Source organism: Ovis canadensis, chromosome 7, assembly GCF_042477335.2.
Source record: "Ovis canadensis isolate MfBH-ARS-UI-01 breed Bighorn chromosome 7, ARS-UI_OviCan_v2, whole genome shotgun sequence".
In the NCBI taxonomy this organism is placed as follows: Eukaryota; Metazoa; Chordata; class Mammalia; order Artiodactyla; family Bovidae; genus Ovis; species Ovis canadensis.
Window position 1 is genome coordinate 67,028,690 of NC_091251.1, and position 18,553 is coordinate 67,047,242.

Below are 18,553 nucleotides of genomic sequence, written 5' to 3' on the forward strand. Positions count from 1 at the left end.
CACAGTTCAAAAGCATCAGTTCTTCAGTGCTCAGATTTCTTTATGATCCAGCTCTCACATCTATATATATAACTTTGACTTTGACTATGCACACCTTTTTGGGAAAAAATGATGTCTCTGTTTTTAATACAGTGTCTAGGTTTGTCATAGCTTTCCTTCCAAGGAGCAAGCATCTTTTTATTTCATGGCTGCAGTCACCGTCCACAGTGATTTTGGAGCCCAAGAAAATAAAATCTGTCACTGCTTCCACTTTTTCCCCTTCCATTTCCCATGAAGTGGTGAGGCCAGACGCCCTGATCTTAGTTTTTAAAGTTGAGTTTCAAGCCAGCTTTTTTCACTGTCCTCTTTCACCATCATGATACATTAATCAAGATCTAATCAGGAGAGAGAAATGACATAGTAATTTGAACAGAGATCATTTAACATAAAAAATTAGTAACCACCATAAAGAATTTCAGTGGGAGGAATAGGTTAATAAGAACTAAAGAAAACTCTAACGGATATAGAAATAGCAGATTTAAGGAGCCATCATTACTCTGCAGATGATATAACTGCCCAAGGAAGCCCCACCCCCAAGGCTATGATCCTGACCTTGCTGGAGGAGGTCACAGCTGAGGTCACTGGATGGTAGAGGAGCTGCTGTGGTGGTGTAACTTGCCAGAAATATGCCCACTATGAGACTAGGGAAAGCAGTTCACAGGCAGATGCCTCGCTGGAGGCACTCTGTTATAAAACCAGGCAGAGACTGTGCCAAGTGAAGCTGCTATCTGCTGGCTGACATGCACTGCAGGAGCCTGGGTCTGGGGAATAAGCCAGCCAGGCTGCCCCAGATCAGAGAAGAAAAACTCTTTCTTCTACTAGGTCCTTACAGCACCCTTTTATCTACAAAGGTTAACACTGCACCAGCTATTAAAGGAAAAATATTTTAAAAACCCATATCCATTTTCAGAGCAGACAATAAAGTATGAATTTAGAACTAAGAGTCAATAAATTGGTAACTGAAATACATGGGAATCCTTGTCTTTCCACTGTCAGGGTTTTGATGAAAATTATTGTTCTGAACTTATTAGAAAATCAGCTTATAATTTTCAGAATGCAATTTATGAGTTCTGATATATTAAGGTCTTTAATCCATTTTGAGTTTATTTTTGTGTATGGTGTTAAGTAGTATTCTAATTTCATTCTTTAATGTGTAGCTGTCCAGTTTTCCCAGCACTGCTTACTGAAGAGACTGTCTTTTTCCCGTTGTATATTCTTGTCTCCTTTGTCCTATAGATTAACTGACTATAAGTGCATGGGTATACTTCTGGATTCTCTGTTATGCTCCACTGATCTATGTTTCTGTTTTTGTGCCAGTAACATACTGTTTTGGTTACTGTAGTTTTATACTATAGCCTGAATTTAGGGCGCATGATTCCTCCTGCTCTATTCTTCTTTCTCAAGATTGTTTTGGCTGTGTTTAGACTCTTCTGTATTTCCATACAAATTTTAAGATTATTTGTTCTAGTTCTGTGAAAAATGTCATTCATATTTTGATAGGGATTACATTGAATCTATAGATTGCATTTAGGAGTATAGTCATTTTAACAATATTCTTTCAATCCAAGAAAAAGGTATATCTTTGTATTTAGGTCATTTTCAATTATTTTTATCAGTGTCTTACAGTTTTATGAATATAGGTCTTTTACCTCTTGAGGTAGGTTTATTCCTAATTATATTATTAATTTTGATATGATGATAAATGAGATTGTTTCCTTTATTTCTTTTTCTGGCAGTTCATTGTTACTGTATAGAAATGCAACAGATTTCTGTATATTCATTTTGTATCCTGAAAGTTTATTGAATTCATTGATGAACTCTTGTAGTTTTCTGGCGGCATCTTTAAAATTTTTTATGTATACTATCACATCATTTGTAAACAGTGACAGTTAAATTCTTTCTTTCCTTAGGATTTCTATTTTTTTCCTTTTATGTTGTACCTAGGACTCTGACATAAATTGTAGCAATACTGTTTTTGGATCTGTCTCCTAAAGCAAGGAAAATAAAAGCAAAAATAAACAAATGCAACCTAATTAAACTTAAAATCTTTTACAGCAAAGGAGACCATAAACAGACAAAAAGACAACTTACTGAATGGGAGAAAATATTTGCAAATAATATGACTGAAAAGGGGTTAACATCCAACATATATAAACAGCTTATACAAGTCAACATTTAAAAATGGGTTAAAAAATAGTCAAAAAACAGAGAATACATTTTCCCAAAGAGGATATGTAGATGGCCATACACACGAAAAGATTTTTCAACACTGCTAATCATCAGGGAAATGTAAATCAAAACCACAGTGAGATATAACCTCACACTTGTCAGAATGCCTGTCATCAAAAAAGACCACAAATAACAAATGTTGGCAAGGATCTGGAGAAAAGGCAACATTTGTGAACTGATGTTGGAAATGTAAATTGATGCAGTCACTGTAGAAAACTGTATGAAGTTTCTTAAAAAGCTAAAAATAGAACTACCATGCATGAGTGCTCAATCAGTTCAGTCATGTCTGACTCTTTGCAACCCCATGGACTGCAGCCGGCCAGGCTCCTCTGTCCATGGGATTCCCAAGCAAGAATACTGGGGTGGGTTGCCATTTCCTTCTCCAGGGGATCATCCCAACCCAAGGATCGAACCCACTTCTCCTGCATCTCCTGCATCTCCTGCATTGCAGGTGGATTCTTTACCAACTGAGCCACCCGGGAAACCCAGAACTACCATGCTGCTGCTGCTGCTAAGTCGCTTCAGTCGTGTCCGACTCTTTTTGACCCCAAAGACAACAGCCCACCAGGCTCACTGTCCCTGGGATTGTCCCTGGGATTCTCCAGGCAAGAACACTGGTGTGGGTTGCCATTTCCTTCTCCAATGCATGAAAGTGAAAAGTGAAAGCGAAGTTGCTCAGTTGTTTCTGACTCTTTGCAACCCCATGGACTGCAGCCTACCAGGCTCCTCTGCCCATGGGATTTTCCAGGCAAGAGTACTGGAGTGGGGTGCCACTGCCTTCTCCACAGAACTACCATATGACCCAACAATTCCGCTCCTGGGCGTATATCTGAGGAAAACAAAATCACTAATTTGAAAAGATACATGCTCCTCAAGGTCCATAACAGCTTTATTAACTGCCAATATACGGAAGCAACCTAACAGATGAAAGGATAAAAAAATGTGGCATATACATACAATGGAATACTACTCCAGCCATAAAAAAGAATGAGATTTTGCCATTCGCAACAACATAGATGGACTTGGAGGGTATTATGCTAGGTGGAATAAGTCAGACAGAGAAAAACAAATACTGCATGATATCACTTATGTAGAATCTAAAAAGCATGACAAACTAGTAAATATAATAAAAAAGAAGCAAACTCACAGATATAGAGAACAAACTAGTGGTTGCCACTGGGGACAGGTTAGGAGAAAGAGGCAATATAGGTGTAGGGGATCAAGAGGTACAAACTATTAGGTATAAAATAAGTTACAAGTATATATTGTACAACCCAGGGAACATACCAATATTTTATAACTATAAATTGAGTATAATCTTGAAAAATGGTGAATCACTGTATTGTATACCTGTAACTTATAGCATATACCAACTGTACTTCAATTAAAAAGGAAAAAGAGAGAGTAGATATGCCTTGAAGAATGTCATTAATTAAGCAAATACATTTTTTGCAGCTATTTGAGAATAAAAAGACAATTACTTGTCTATGGTAACTTTTGAAGAAATCAACTCACTCTAACCACTCTCCTCATCACAATTGTGCTTCAACTACTTCTTTGAAACAAAATAATCTAATCATCCTGCATGCTGAGTCCCTTCAGTCATGTCCAACTCTGTGTCACCCTATGGACTGTAACCTGCCACGCTCCTCTATCCATGGGATTCTCCTGGCAAGAATACTGGAGTGGGTTGGCAGACCCTTCCCCAGGTGATCTTCCCCACCCAGGGATTGAACCTGCATCTCTTACATTACATCTCCTGCATTGGCAGGCGGGTCCTTTACCACTAGCGCCACCTGGGAAGCTCCTAATCATCTTGAATATTTAATAATTAGTCAAAGTGGGAACTATTGCTCACAAAATTAATTGCTCCATATTTGTTAGAGTGGACGGTTTTTAGTTTGGAGCGGAAAGAACTTATGTGTTACTTTACATTTCATAACAATTTAATTTTCAGGTGTTCCTTGCCTCCACACTACCATTAGATTCTCAGTAACTCCAGGGGGAGCAGGCTTGAGTCATTCTTTTTTACTCCGTATTATAGTTTGAGTAGTCACAGAAAACTTATGAGAAAAAAGTATCCATGGTGACATCATATTTGAAGAGACTCCTCCACAAAGACAGCATATTTTAAATGTTTCAGCTATATGTTCTGGAATGCAGTTATTTTTTAGAAAGTAATATTGGCTTAAAGCTCAACATTCAGAAAATGAAGATCATGGCATCTGGTCCCATCACTTCATGGGAAATACATGGGGAAACAGTGTCAGATTTTATTTTTGGGGGCTCCAAAATCACTGTAGATGGTGACTGCAGCCATGAAATTAAAAGATGCTTACTCCTTGGAAGGAAAGTTATGACCAACCTAGATAGCATATTCAAAAGCAGAGACATTACTTTGCCAACAAAAGTCCATCTAGTCAAGGCTATGGTTTTCCCAGTGGTCATGTATGGATGTAGGAGTTGGACTGTGAAGAAAGCTGAATGCTGAAGAACTGATGCTTTTGAACTGTGGTGTTGGAGAAGACTCTTGAGAGTCCCTTGGACTGCAAGGAGATCCAACCAGTCCATTCTGAAGGAGATCAGCTCTGGGATTTCTTTGGAAGGAATGATGCTAAAGCTGAAACTCCAATACTTTGGCCACCTCATGCGAAGAGTTGACTCATTGGAAAAGACTCTGATGCTGGGAGGGATTGGGGGCAGAAGGAGAAGGGGACGACCGAGGATGAGATGGCTGGATGGCATCACTGAGTCGATGGACGTGAGTCTTGGTGAACTCCGGGAGTTGGTGATGGAAAGGGAGGCCTGGTGTGCTGTGATTCATGGGATCACAGAGTTGGACATGACTGAGCAACTGAACTGAACTGAACTGAACTGAATAATAGTTGTAGTAATAACTGTTATCTTTGGTTTGAGAAACTCTTCTTATTGTCATCCTTAACAGAAAATATTTTCTTGGTGTTGCTGCCTGCTTTACTTGAGGGTGTATGTATCTTGATGGAAAAGGAAAGTTTCGAGAAATAACATTTGTAAGATGTATATGTTAAAGACATTAATTTATTAATGAAGAAATGTTGTAATGAAAAGATATCATGGTTAAAAGACCAGAGACTAAATTTCTGCCCAATATTTTAGCATAGTAGCTATTAATGACTCAGAATCCAAAGCACTAACTCAAGGTAGTTTCTTGCTGAAAAGGAAAGATATCGGAGGAGACAAAGAGAAATGAGTAAGGTTTGAATAGTCATAATCTTCAACTCTACCTATGTATTCTAAAGATATAGGGGTATAGAAGCATTATTTCTATTTTCTTATTTGAATTACTTTAAATTTATTTTTTCTTAATACTATCAATAAGAATGATCTTTTTCCTTCTTAGCAAATATTATTGTACAACTGCTTCTTTGTTCATTGGTAGGAAAGGAATAATAATTAAAATTTTGTGTTTAGATTCTATGTAAAGTTCATTTTCCTTCACCAGTTTACTTCATAGGATATAGAGTATATATTTAATATAGTATGAGTAATAAAATGAACTCATAACTGATATGAGACAGTGGTCATGATTAATTGATATTTATCGAGATTTCACTGAGTGTTATGACAATGTATTTTATAAAAACACTGTGGATTCTTTTTTGACACTTTTGCTCATTTTATACTTGTTTCTTTTAACTTTAAACTCCACTTGTCAGTACCTTGAAATTCTGAAACTGTAAGAAGGGCAGAGTAGAGGGCAAATAATTTTTTTTCTCTCCTAATAGAATAAGAAGTAAAAGCCAAATGCATAACAGCAACAGTATCAGCAATACCATCACTAGCCAGAAAACCCTAGAGAGGCCTGAACTGCTGAAGATGAAGGCATCAGGCATCTGCATTCTTATTGCCTCTATTCACTTAAATGCTGTATTACCAATAGAAACATTTTAAGGTTGGGAACCCAAGCAAAGCACTGTGGATTCTCTGTTGTTTGTGAGTTGGAACACTAGGGGACAGCACTAAAATATTCCATAGTTGTTTGTTATTGATCGCTTGCATACTGTATAATAAGTAGGAGAGTTTACTGTTAATGACTATTGAATGCTCTGTTGATTTCAGTGGACGAAAGAGCACAAAGAGGAATATGAGTGTCTCAAGTCTATAATTTTAGCCTTTATAAAAAGATGATTTGATAATTTAGAGGAAGCTCCAGGCTGTCCTTTGGTTGCAAGGAGATAGTAAGGCATGATAACTGAAAAAATTGTGATTTTTCTGTTTTGAGTGGTTTCTTCTTTTTATTCTTTGGGGGTAAATATTTTGCGTAAATTTTTATTTCTAATCTTGTTTTTCAGGCACTTTGGAAAGACATGAAACAGGAGAAAGAGCGAAGATTATTCTTAACTGTTGTGATGATTCACAGCTTCCAAAGCCTGAATCTATACTTCCAGTGGCCTCAGAGACACATAAGCACAAAAGTGTAGAACAGAGGTCCTCCAGCTTGTCCCAGTTTGGGCCAATACCTTACCCTGGTCTGCAGGTGGAGTCTTCATGTAAGGTAAGTTCAAATCAAGCTGCTGCTCACAGTAATCATTACCCACCCCAAGTAAGAAGTAATGCGCTTTCATCAATATCTGCCCATTAAAAATCAGCACAAAGATAACAACTCAGAGATGATTGTATCTACCAGACATGCCTTCCAAGCAATCTTGGGTAAATTGGGATAAGTTTTTGAGTGATTATTGTTTTTGAATGAATATAGCATTCTTTTTTTGATGAAGACATGTTCTGACTTATCAATATTGAGCCAATTTTATATGAATTATTGAATTCTAGATGGTTTTTAATGAAAGGAGGGTGGGAACCTATATTTTGTGGTCTGGTTCCTTTTTTTTTTCATGCAAACTCCATCATTGTGTATTAAATAAGGCTTAGAATTCTGACATGCTAATGATCCTAGAGATGCTAAGTGTATCAAAATAATTCAAACAATGATCTAATTTTTCTGAAGCTTTTTTGTTTTTATTTGTGATAAGCAAATTAAGAAGAAGTCAAATACCTAAGTGGGAAAAAAAAATATGTATCTATATGTAGTGAGAGGATGTGTCATCTTTAACAAAGATGGCTGCTAAACTGTGCCTCAGAGCTGCAGGGGTGGGGGTGGAGGCATCAGCATATGAGCATCACCTTTTTAGGTTTGAAGACTAGATTCAGCTTTTATCAGTGAGGTCAGTGTTTGTCAGTCTTTTGAGAACTGAATCATACTAACCAAACACCCAAGAAGTGCATACGTAAACTAGAATGACAGTTATTTAATTTACAATGATAAATATGATTGCAGTTCATTGCTCTGCATAGTCTCACTGTAGCAAAGCTGCATAGCATGGGGGAGAATGGGGAGGTGGAATTTTAACAGAGGATTCCTTGATGGGCTTCAAGTCAGAGCCCTGAGCTCTGAAAAGCTAATGCAATGGTTGCTGTCACCCCATCAGGATACTTTCTCTATTGGTCAAGCCTGGTATACACTGAAAATTTTCTACATTTTGGTTTCCCTCTTTAAGACTCCATTTAGGCCACCTACTTCTATGCTTTCTCCTGCAGATGTTAAAACCTGCAGCTTTTTTTTTTTTTTTCATTTCTTTTTTCCTGAGTATAATTATTTTCAGATTTTCCAAATCTTTTTCATGTTCTTATTTAAAGAAATCATGGGGTTTTTATTTGCTTTTTGGCCCTGTGAGAAAGTGGGACCTTATTTCCCTGACCAGAGATCCAGCCTGTACCCTCTGCAGTAGAAGGCTCAAAGCCTTAACCACTAGACTCCCAAGGAATTCCCAAGGGGTCATGTTTTATAAGGACAATTATATCAATATACTAAAATTTTTAACATTCATAACTGAAGTTGAAAGTGATAGGGTCTTAGTCTCTCCTAAGTGCGAGACTGAACCACACTTCTATTACGTATTTTAAGACGGAGGTGTTCAAAGCCCAGTGAGTAAGACCATCAGACTGCCATGTATTCCATCTTAATGTGACTTTGTTGCTTTTTGTTCACAATAGAATGTGTATCTTATAGTGGAAATTATATGCCAGAACAGTAGGTGAGAACTTGGATATGTCTCTTGACTCATGCATGTCAGGTGCCTAGGGTCTGCAGGAGCACATCTCATTTATCAAGTGCCTATTTTACTAGTTTAATTCCCAGAAGGTAAGCTGATTGCTATTTCATTCAGTTTCTTGAAGGACTTCAGAGCTACCTTTTAGGTGGTGATAACAGTATATATTTCTTTATGTAATTTTGTTTCTGTCTTTTGACTCCAAAAAGTAATAAAATCCTGGGGTCTTGTTTTCCTACTCTTAGGTTGATTCCAACTTTATTTCCTAGCTGCTACCCTTTACCTGGATGACTATAGTCTCCAATTTTTACTCTCTACAGAGTTGGAGAATTGAATTAGACAGGACTATCACCTCCTGTGTTCTGTATGTTATACTTCTCTTATTATTAGGCTTCCTGTTAAATAGAGCTATTTTTATTTGTGCTTCTCCTAAGTTATAGCTTCTCCAATTATATACTGCATATCTTCATCTCATCCTCTTAGATTTAAGCCTTTAAGACTATTTTATCTTAATTTTTTGTGCGGGGGGGGGGGGGGTGGGTGGGGAGGGGGCGGCGCTGCATCAGTCTTAGTTGCGGCATGCAGGATCTTCAGTTATAGCATGTGAACTCAGTTGCAGCAAATGGGATCTAGTTCCCTGACCAGGGATCAAATTCCCCTACTTTGAGAGTGTGGAGTCTTAGCCACAGAGCCACAAGGGAAGTCCCTATCTTAATCTTTTATTGATAAATTTGATAAGCATAAAATTTCAAGAATGCTTATAAATTCCCCATCCTCCTTTTTGTTAATATAATAAAATGCTTTATTAGTTTTCAAAAGAAAAAAATGTCAGATTTAAAGATAGGAATTAAATCACACTCATTTCAGAGCCAGAGAAAAAGACAATAAGTCTGAAATTTAGAAATATGTAGGATAACTGTGTTTCAAAATTTTTTGATGTAGACTTCAGTGAGAAACAAATGAAATATTTTCAAATGGTATCATGAATTGTTTAAGTGGAAGAACAACATGTAATATGTGTGGTGAGTTCTTTGTGTTTGGCAACATTTGGCATTTATTAGGATTCTGTATTCACTTTTCCTTCTTGCATTTGTAGAGTGCATATAGATTTAGGGAAAGGTTTTAAAGAGAACAACAAATACAATAAAACATTTAAAAAGTGGGTCCAATTTGACATGCTAGAGGAGTCGATTATGTGCAGCTAGATAAAGAAAAATCTTTGCAGGTAGGAGCGGGCCAGAGTCTTAAAGGATTTAAAGGAATACAATATCATATTAGTGATGGGGAAATGCTTTTCTCAGATTCAGCTGAGGATAAAATAAGATAGGAACTGTTTAAATTGCAGTGGGAGGAATTTAGCTTTAAGATAGAAAATAAACAACCTTACTAAAATCATCTCTACATGGCAGAACTCTTTGTTACCTCATCAGATTTTAATGAGGGAAGTCCTTTTTTGTCTATTAGTTGGTTGGTTGGTTTAATTTTTTTTTTTTCTGCACTTCTTGTCTGTGAAATGAATGAAAAAGTAAATAAATAGGATTTTTGAACTGCCACAATTTAGACCAGTTGTAATGCCCTGGAAATGTCTTAAAAAAACAAACAAACTGATTTTCTGTAGAACGGGTACCCAAAAGCTCCAACTGGTTGCTTACTTAAAGTTACAAGGTTTAATATGGCAGTCATTAACCATACATAGCTACTGAGCATTTGAAATTTGGCTAGCACCATATGTTAAAATGATATTTTGGATATGTAGGCTTAAATAAAATACATTATTAAAATCAATTTCACCTGTTTCCTTTTATTTTTTCAATATGGCTACTAGGCATTTCAAAATTACACATGTAATTTGCATTTTATTTATGTTGAAATATTTAGGGACAAATGTTTGAACTAGACCAGGGATAAGCAAACTTGTTTGTAAAGGACCAGATGGTAAATATTTTAGGCTTTATAGGCCATAATTTTGCTATTTGAACTATTTAACTCAGTTCTTGTAGCAGAGAAGCCACCATAGACAATTCTTACACAAATGAATATGGCTGTGTTTAGATAAAACTTTATTTACAAAAACAGGCAGTGGACCAGATTTGATACTCACTGTCCATTATTTGGAAATTTCTGATCTAGTCAGCCCTCTCTAGACTTGGAAATTGTGAGGTATTTGGAGGAGTACTGGCAAAACAGCCAATACCTACCATCTCCTTAGATATCTAAATTTTTAATGAAGCAACTTATCCCAGCTTCTTCTCCACTATGAGGAATATAATCCAAAAGGCCTTGTATCACTCTGTTCCCTGACAGCAGTAATGGAATTCATATGTTTGAAAGTCTACCCTTTGTAGAAAACAAATGTGTGCATTATACTCTCTAATCCAAGTGAGATTTTTTAAAATAAAATTTTCTTTAAATAATGCACTTAAATATGCATCATTCTCTAAATATATAATATTGGTTATAAATAATCCATTTACTTATATTCCAAATAAGCTTTCGAGAAATATGTATGGATTTTTTTAATCTTTAGTTGACTTTAGAGTGATGTCTGTTTGGTGACATTTGCTGAAAAATCTTAGAGCTTTATCTTGCTACCTCCTGTAAAACACAGATGCTGTACTGCTAGGCCCCCAATAGAGAACTGGATCCCAGTACTACTTATTATTTTAGTAGAATGGAACATTAGTTCTTCTACATTTTATGACACAGAAACAATCAAAATGAAACTAGAGTTGTTTCTTGATGGTGGAATTTGAAATTTTCTCCTGAAAATTTATGTGTATCAATATGAAATAATAATTCATTGTGGCAATATTACATGTTGCAGATTAATTCTATTTTCACTAAACTATCTACAATATACTATCAAAATTATTATTACAAAAAAGAAAAAATATTTATTTGAAAATAAGTGTGTTATATAAGGATAAATCCTCAGTATAGAATGATAATCTTCACATTTTTGATTACTAATTTTTAGTATATTCTCTTTAATATAATAAGCAGCATATGACTTTTTTTTCTAATGTAGATAATATTTTGCATCAATTTTATATAATTTTAAAAGGAAACAGATTTTTATTACTAGACATATAAGTCCTTCATGAAAACATAGGAATCTATCTATAAACATTGAATTAAGATTTTTGTTTTGAAGACTTTGGTTTAGTGAATCCCAACTTAAAACTTAGTGCCTATATGGTATCACCATTCCTGGTGAGCTAGAATAAAGAAATACAATTGAGGAGAAATAAAGGCCATTTGCTTTTTGAACACATGTGAGGTGATGCAAGTCCTTAACAGAGTATAGCCATTTCTCATAAGCATTTTATATAAAAATTTTAACTATCAAGTCAAAACATTTCTGTAATATGTAATTTTTTACACTTGTTTTACAAAGGATATCTCCTTTCTCACTTTGTGGCGTGAGTTTAAGCACTTTTGATAGAAAGTTCCCTCAATGTTGAGGAAAACTCTGAAAAGCATATCACAGCTTTGTTCCAAAACTAATTCAGGAGGGCTCGGAGTCTCTATGAAAAGTCGGAGCGGCACTATTAAAATGAGTCCAGCTGTCTGCCTCGCACGCAGAAGCAACCCTGCATTTCCTCACAGGACTTCAAAGCCTTGCTTGTATCTAAACATTTGTTGGCCATGTAAATCAAGGCACAAAAGGAAAACGCTGCTATTTCACGGTGCGCGGCTGGTCTGAGTCCGGCATTGTGCTGCACGTGCCGGTGGGGAGTGCCAGGAACAGAAGGGCACTGTTCTGACTGTGTGACAAATGTAGTTAACACCAGATCCATATTAATGTTGTCAAGTTCCCTTGATGTATTTAAACAGACTTTAATTATTTTCAGCGTCCAAAGGCCTGAAATATATAGCCTAATAGTTCTTCAAAGAAAGCTTACTTAATGTGTGAATGTAAAACCTCTCATAAAAATGAAACTTTTATATTAGCCATAGTCATTGACATAGGTTATTCATCAAGTCAGCAATTTGTGTGGCAAAGTGCCATTTGAATAGTGTATTGTTAGGCTACTTATGGTCCACTTGACAAGGGCTCTTGCTGTAAATAGTGCAATTTGACTCCAGCTGTTAAAGAGTGGCTTTGACAGCAGCCAAATAGAATGGAGATGCCTTACTGCACTGCCGAAAAATCAATATTGGGTTCTTGTTCATGGTAACCTGTTCTTTTCTCTTCTGTAGATTTATAAACGACTATCAAGGGTTTATAAGTGGAAGTTTAAATATTATTTTAAATGCAATTCTCTTTGAGTTTCAAATTAAGGTGTGATAAATGGTTACAAGTACAGAGTTTAAGGATATTATTTCCACCCTCTGGTTCAGGTTTAGTCACAATTACAGTTAAGTTGAATTTGGATTCTCCAGCTACAGTAGAAAAGAATTAGTGTAAAACATGGGCTCAAAATTGTGTGCTTATTGTATATTGCCAGTGCAATTATTTCTTCTTTTTTATTTTCTTATCAATTTATCTTCAGTGTCCTCCCATCTTCTCTGTGTGTGTACCTTTTTGTATAGATGGCAGGGTTCTTTGTGGCTGTGCCCATAGCAACACCCACAGATGTTGACAGCAGTAATGTCCCCTGTGTTGTTGAAGATTTCCCTAAAGCAGAGTCTTGCTGGTTTTGAAGATTTTTCTAGCGGTTTTCAGCAATACAGGGTTGCTATGATACCTGACTGGCAGTAATAGATATTGAATCTGTTAATTACAGTAACCACACACAAGGACTTTTTTCTTTCGGTTTTTCTGCTGTTGCTAGCTGTTATATTTAAGATACAGAAGAGGAAGTGAAATTATATACTCAAGATGAGAATATATTTCAAGAGTTTACTTTGAATCTTGATATTTAGTTTTAAAAATGTCCTGGGATAAAAACCTTTCAGCTGACTGATGCAGATAGAGTTTACTTAAATTGCAAATATAATTTATTTAGCTAATTACCAATTTTGACTGAATTTGATTTTGAATTTTTATTGTTTACTTGAGATGTCATTAAGTTTTCATCTAAGGTGTGCTAAGCAGGATTTGAAAGAGCTATCATTTTTAACATGAAAAAAGCTGATATAATGAGTACTTTTTCAATTACCTCTTTCAGTGAAAGCTGTTAAAATAGTTGTCTTCCTATTACTAACGAGCTCTGCATTTATTCAATTTGTGACTGAGATAGCAACTCAGAATTCATAAAGCTGATAATATAATTGTGTACTAAGACCTTTAAGGCTGATTCAAGGTCAATGTTACTGTTTTTGTAATTGCTGATAGGCAGTTCTCACTTCTTCAAGAGGAAGGGTTGGTTCTGCTTTGATTTTACTTGATTTTACAAATTGTTATCTCTTCTGTTAATTCTAAAGTTAACCTTTTCACTGAATAAATGTTTATGTTATTCTCTAGTACTGGATTTAGCCTAGATATACCTCAGTAGCTTTCCCCACACCCCACAATATTAATCAACCCTGTTAGAAACATGGAAATCTAGGATTATAACTTTCTTCTTGAATTAAATATTCCAATTTTAGTCATCAATTAACTTGTGGGTGAGGATTCTAGCTTAGAAACTTGAATAAAAGTTAAACATAGCAGGCATTTTTATTTTGCATTTGGATTAATCTAGGGACAGAGTGACATAATTTATTAAAGCATGTCTTTAATTTGTCTCCATTAGCATCAGTAGTTTTATGGACATATTTTAGAAAGCATGAATTATGTAATAATGTACACACCATATTACACACCCATAACCATTTAGAGACTTTTTGTTTCTCTCTCATTTCTTCTGTTCTTTCCTACTTTTCTTTCTTCACTTGCAGTTGAAAAACAAAAACGAAACCTTGTGGCTTTCCAAAGTTGTTAAGGCCAGCTTCTTGTAGGATCTAAAGATAGACCTAGTCAACTTACTGAAAGAGGCCTGAATCTTCTGGGATGAAAAGTCACTTTAGTGGATTTGGATGTTCTGTTATTGAGCATGTTTGCTGGTTAAAATGTGATGGTAAATGTTACCCCTTTATGGAAGCTTGGTAACTCAGTCACTGTCTGACATCAGGAATATTCTCTGTTTATATCCCATTTTTGATGATACTCTGAAGGGTGAAAAAATGAAGTTTGTAGAAATTCAGATTTTGAGTTAACTAAAAGGGTTAATGGCTTATAAAAGAAAGAAAACAAAGATAATAAAAACTTTCTTTTTGAAAGTTGTGATCATATCACTTACTGACTAAGAGTACCAACTGGACCCATTTAAAGGAATCCCAACAGGAGCACTACTTCTGTACCAATGACTTATATCGAAACTGGCCCTAAGAGAGCAACAAATGCAAAAATGTAATATGAAGCAATTTCCATAAAAGAAAGCATCTATTCTCACAGAATATTTCCCGTAAGTTGCTAAAAACAAAATGTATTAAGACTAGCTTTATTCATTTGACCTAAAAGCATGAAATTATTAAAAAATATATCCAGTTAATATTCTCATCCATTTTTCTGAACTGAGTTTTAATAGTGACATCCTGAAGGTACAACTAGTTCTCTGTATCTTCATATGATATTCATGGCAATAAATACAAATACTGACATAAATTACATTATTTGTAATTTTTTACATATTATGAAGCTCATAATACTCTGGAAATAGTTGAAATATCCTGCCTAAGCTTTCAGTCCATGTATGATTATCTCTACCAGATATTTTTTAAATGGTCATAAGAGGTTGCTAGGTAACAAGGCCTTTCTTATACACATGTTTAACTTCATGCACATCCAAATAAAACTAAAATTTTATTATTTTTTGTTTTCACATAATGTCTGGGACATGATGGTTTTTATTTTATTTTTTATAACAATTGTTTCAGTTCAGTTCAGTCACTCAGTCATGTCCGACGCTTTGCAATCCCATGAGCCGCAGCACGCCAGGCCTCCCTGTCCATCACCAACTCCTGGAGTCCACCCAAACCCATGTCCATTGAGTCGGTGATGCAATCCAACCGTCTCATCCTCTGTCGTCCCCTTCTCCTCTTGCCCTCAATCTTTCCCAGCATCAGGGTCTTTTCAAATGAGTCAGCTCATCGCATCAGGTGGCCAAAGTATTGGAGTTTCAGCTTCAACATCAGTCCTTCCAATGAACACCCAAGACTGATCTCCTTTAGAATGGACTGGTTGGATCTCCTTACAGTCCAAGGGACTCTCAAGCATCTTCTCCAACACCACCGTTTAAAAGCATCAATTCTTTGGCGCTCCCAGCTTTCTTTATAGTCCAACTCTCACATCCATACATGACCACTGGAAAAACCATAGCCTTGACTAGATGGACCTTTGTTGATAAAGTGATACCTCTGCTTTTTAATATGCTGTCTAGATTGGTCATAACTTTCCTTCCAAGGAGTAAGCATCTTTTAATTTCATGGCTGCAGTCACCATCTGCAGTGATTTTGGAGCCCAGAAAAATAAAGCCAGCCACTGTTTCCACTGTTTCCCCATCTATTTCCCATGAAGTGATGGGACCAGATGCCATGATCTTAGTTTTGTTTATTGGAATATAATTGCCTTACAGTGTTACATTTCTATGCCAGAAATCTGTATGACATTGGCTTCTTTGTTCAGGGTCTTACATGACTAAAATCCAGATGTCGGCTTCAATTACTATATCATCTGAGGCTGAGTCCTCTTGCACTCTTAATCAGGTTATTGGCAGAAATTAGTTCTTCGTGGTTATAGGTCCGGGGTCCCTGTTTTCTTGTTGGCTGTCAGCCTGGGAGGGGGCACACATTCCTTGCCGTATAGTCCTTTTCATCTTCAGGACAGCAATGGAAAACTTCTTATGAATGGAATTCATTTAGTACTCTTAAGTCTCTGATTTCTCCCTCAGCCAACAGCCATAAAAAAAAGTCTCTGCTTTCAAAAATTCAATGTGATTAAGTCAGGATAACTCAGATAATTTTCTTATCTTCAGGTCAGCTGATTTGGAACCCTAGTTATATCAGCACAATTCCTTCATGGCAGTACCTAGATCACCATTTGGTTGGGTAAATGGAAGAAGATATGCTTCACTATGGTCTAAGCATATTGAGGGCAATCTTACAATTTTACCTATAGATGGAATCATTCTAACTCAGAGTGACTGCTGAATTACTTCTCTCTTCTTCCAGTTCTGGAACATTCCACATCTGATTAAGCTGTTAGCTGTCCTGATTAGCTATACTGGTACTAATCATTTCTGAAATTTGAATCAAACTCTTGTTTCTCTTTTGGACCTCTTCACCCTGTCTGTTCCTTCAGGGAGTTTCACATGCTGGATACCTGGATGAGTAATCAACACTGGAAAATATCTCCTTTAGAATTTCAGGATGTTCATAAAATTAAAATTGCTAATTTTTACTATTATTATGGAATTTATATTGTAGCTCCTAAACTGGGGACAATATCTACTCTTAGCATATTTTCTGAGTTTTAAATTTGATTTTGACACTTATCTTGGGCTGGAGATTGCACATATTCTTCAGCTGAATGACTTCCCAATCTGTCGGATACACAGTACAGTTTATGAGCTGATCTTTAGTCACTCCACCAGCATGACCTTAGATGGGAAGAAAAGAGCCTCAGAAGTGGACCTTCCATTATTATTCATCTGACTTGCAATCATCCTGGGAATAAAATACAAAGTCGTAAAGAAAAAGCTATTGAAAAACATCAACTATAGATCTGGGACCATAACCTAGATATTTCATCTCTAGCTACTTGGTCTCATTAAAGTAACTCATATTCCCCTACTGCTTATCATCTGCCAGAATATTTTCCCTCTGATTCTTTACCTTGAAGTCTAAGCTTCAATGTCACTTTCTCATAAAATAAGTAGCATCCCACTTCCCCTTATTCTCTGTCTCAACATCCTTTTTATTTCATTTTTTTATCTTCCCCACTTTCCCAACAGTATAATCTCAAAGAGGACAGTGATCCGCCCCCTCTTCACCCTGCGTATTAACTTTGTCAGTCGATTGCTCGAAGTCCAAATTGGGTTTTTACGTGTGACTTGATCTTACAGAGGGAAGTGACCTAGTTAAAAAAAAAAAAAGTGATATCAAAGAGGTTGGTGAAATACAACTTCTACCCCACCAATATTTAGACACAAGTTTTCAATCAATTCAAAAGTTTGAAAGGCATACTGATATTGAAACCAGTCCAAATCAATTCAAAACTTAATAAGAAAAATTTTTTTAAAACTGGTGATGAAATTTAGGATATTTAGCATACTAGGGAGGAATGGTCCACATAGGTAAGATAGGTAAACTGATATAGACTCAGAAAAGGAAGATTAAAAGACAATGTGGTTTCTTACCCTAGAAGAGTTTCTATTATTGCCTTAAATTCAGACTCCTTTTTCTTGTAACAAAGTTATCTAAAATAAGCACTCAAAAATAGCCCGAGGATTGTACTGTATATCATGAGCCCTCTGCTTCCCTCACATAATTACTTTACTAAGCCCTCCCCTTGATACAAAACCCCTGAAGCCAGCAACAATCTAATCAACAGATTTGTAATAACTTTTAGAAATGTAAGTGTAATAAATATGAAGAGGCCTGATTTATGTTTCATTTCCCAGATGCAAAGTCTCTGGCACAATCCTCCATCCCTCAAGTGGCAAATATCACTTCCTTCTTTCATAGATCATTTGAAATGTGCTGAACCTCTCATCAGAGGTTGGTGAAGAGAGGGCTGTATGACAGTAAATGCTTTGGGTAACTCCTTACTGTGGGAATGTACAGTAGCGTGCTGTGTTAAAGCACACCAACCCTCATGGAATTTGCTCTTCTTTTTTGTAAGATTTTTTCCTCGTCCAGGGAGATGTCTTGGTAATGGCAGGAAGGCCAGTGTCCCTCCGCATGGCTGTCCTACTGATTCCACTCCGCATGTATCTCTCCCTGCCTAATCCCACCTTCTCTCACCACCTTGTTAAATCCTGCCCATACTACAATATATGCATGCTATTAAACATGCATTGGCTAATTAAACACTTGAAAGTTAATTATGGATTGCCTAGCTATTTTACAAGCATACATACAACTCATCTTCTCAACTAGATCTTGTGCATGTGCGCTAAGTCACTTCATTGTGTCTGATTCTTTGTGAACCAATAGACTATAGCTCCCCAGGCTCCTCTGTCCATGGGGTTCTCTGGGAGAGAATACTG

General features: G+C 36.2%; 1 protein-coding gene across 1 annotated transcript in view; it reads left to right on the forward strand.

Moving 5' to 3' along the window:
• The window catches only part of WDR72 (WD repeat domain 72), a 222,441-nt gene that overhangs the window by 77,449 nt on the left and 126,439 nt on the right, over nucleotides 1–18,553 (forward strand). The window contains exon 14 of the mRNA XM_069596477.1: nucleotides 6,600–6,802. Coding sequence (XP_069452578.1) covers nucleotides 6,600–6,802 — 203 coding nt within the window. The remainder of the gene's footprint in view (nucleotides 1–6,599; nucleotides 6,803–18,553) is intronic.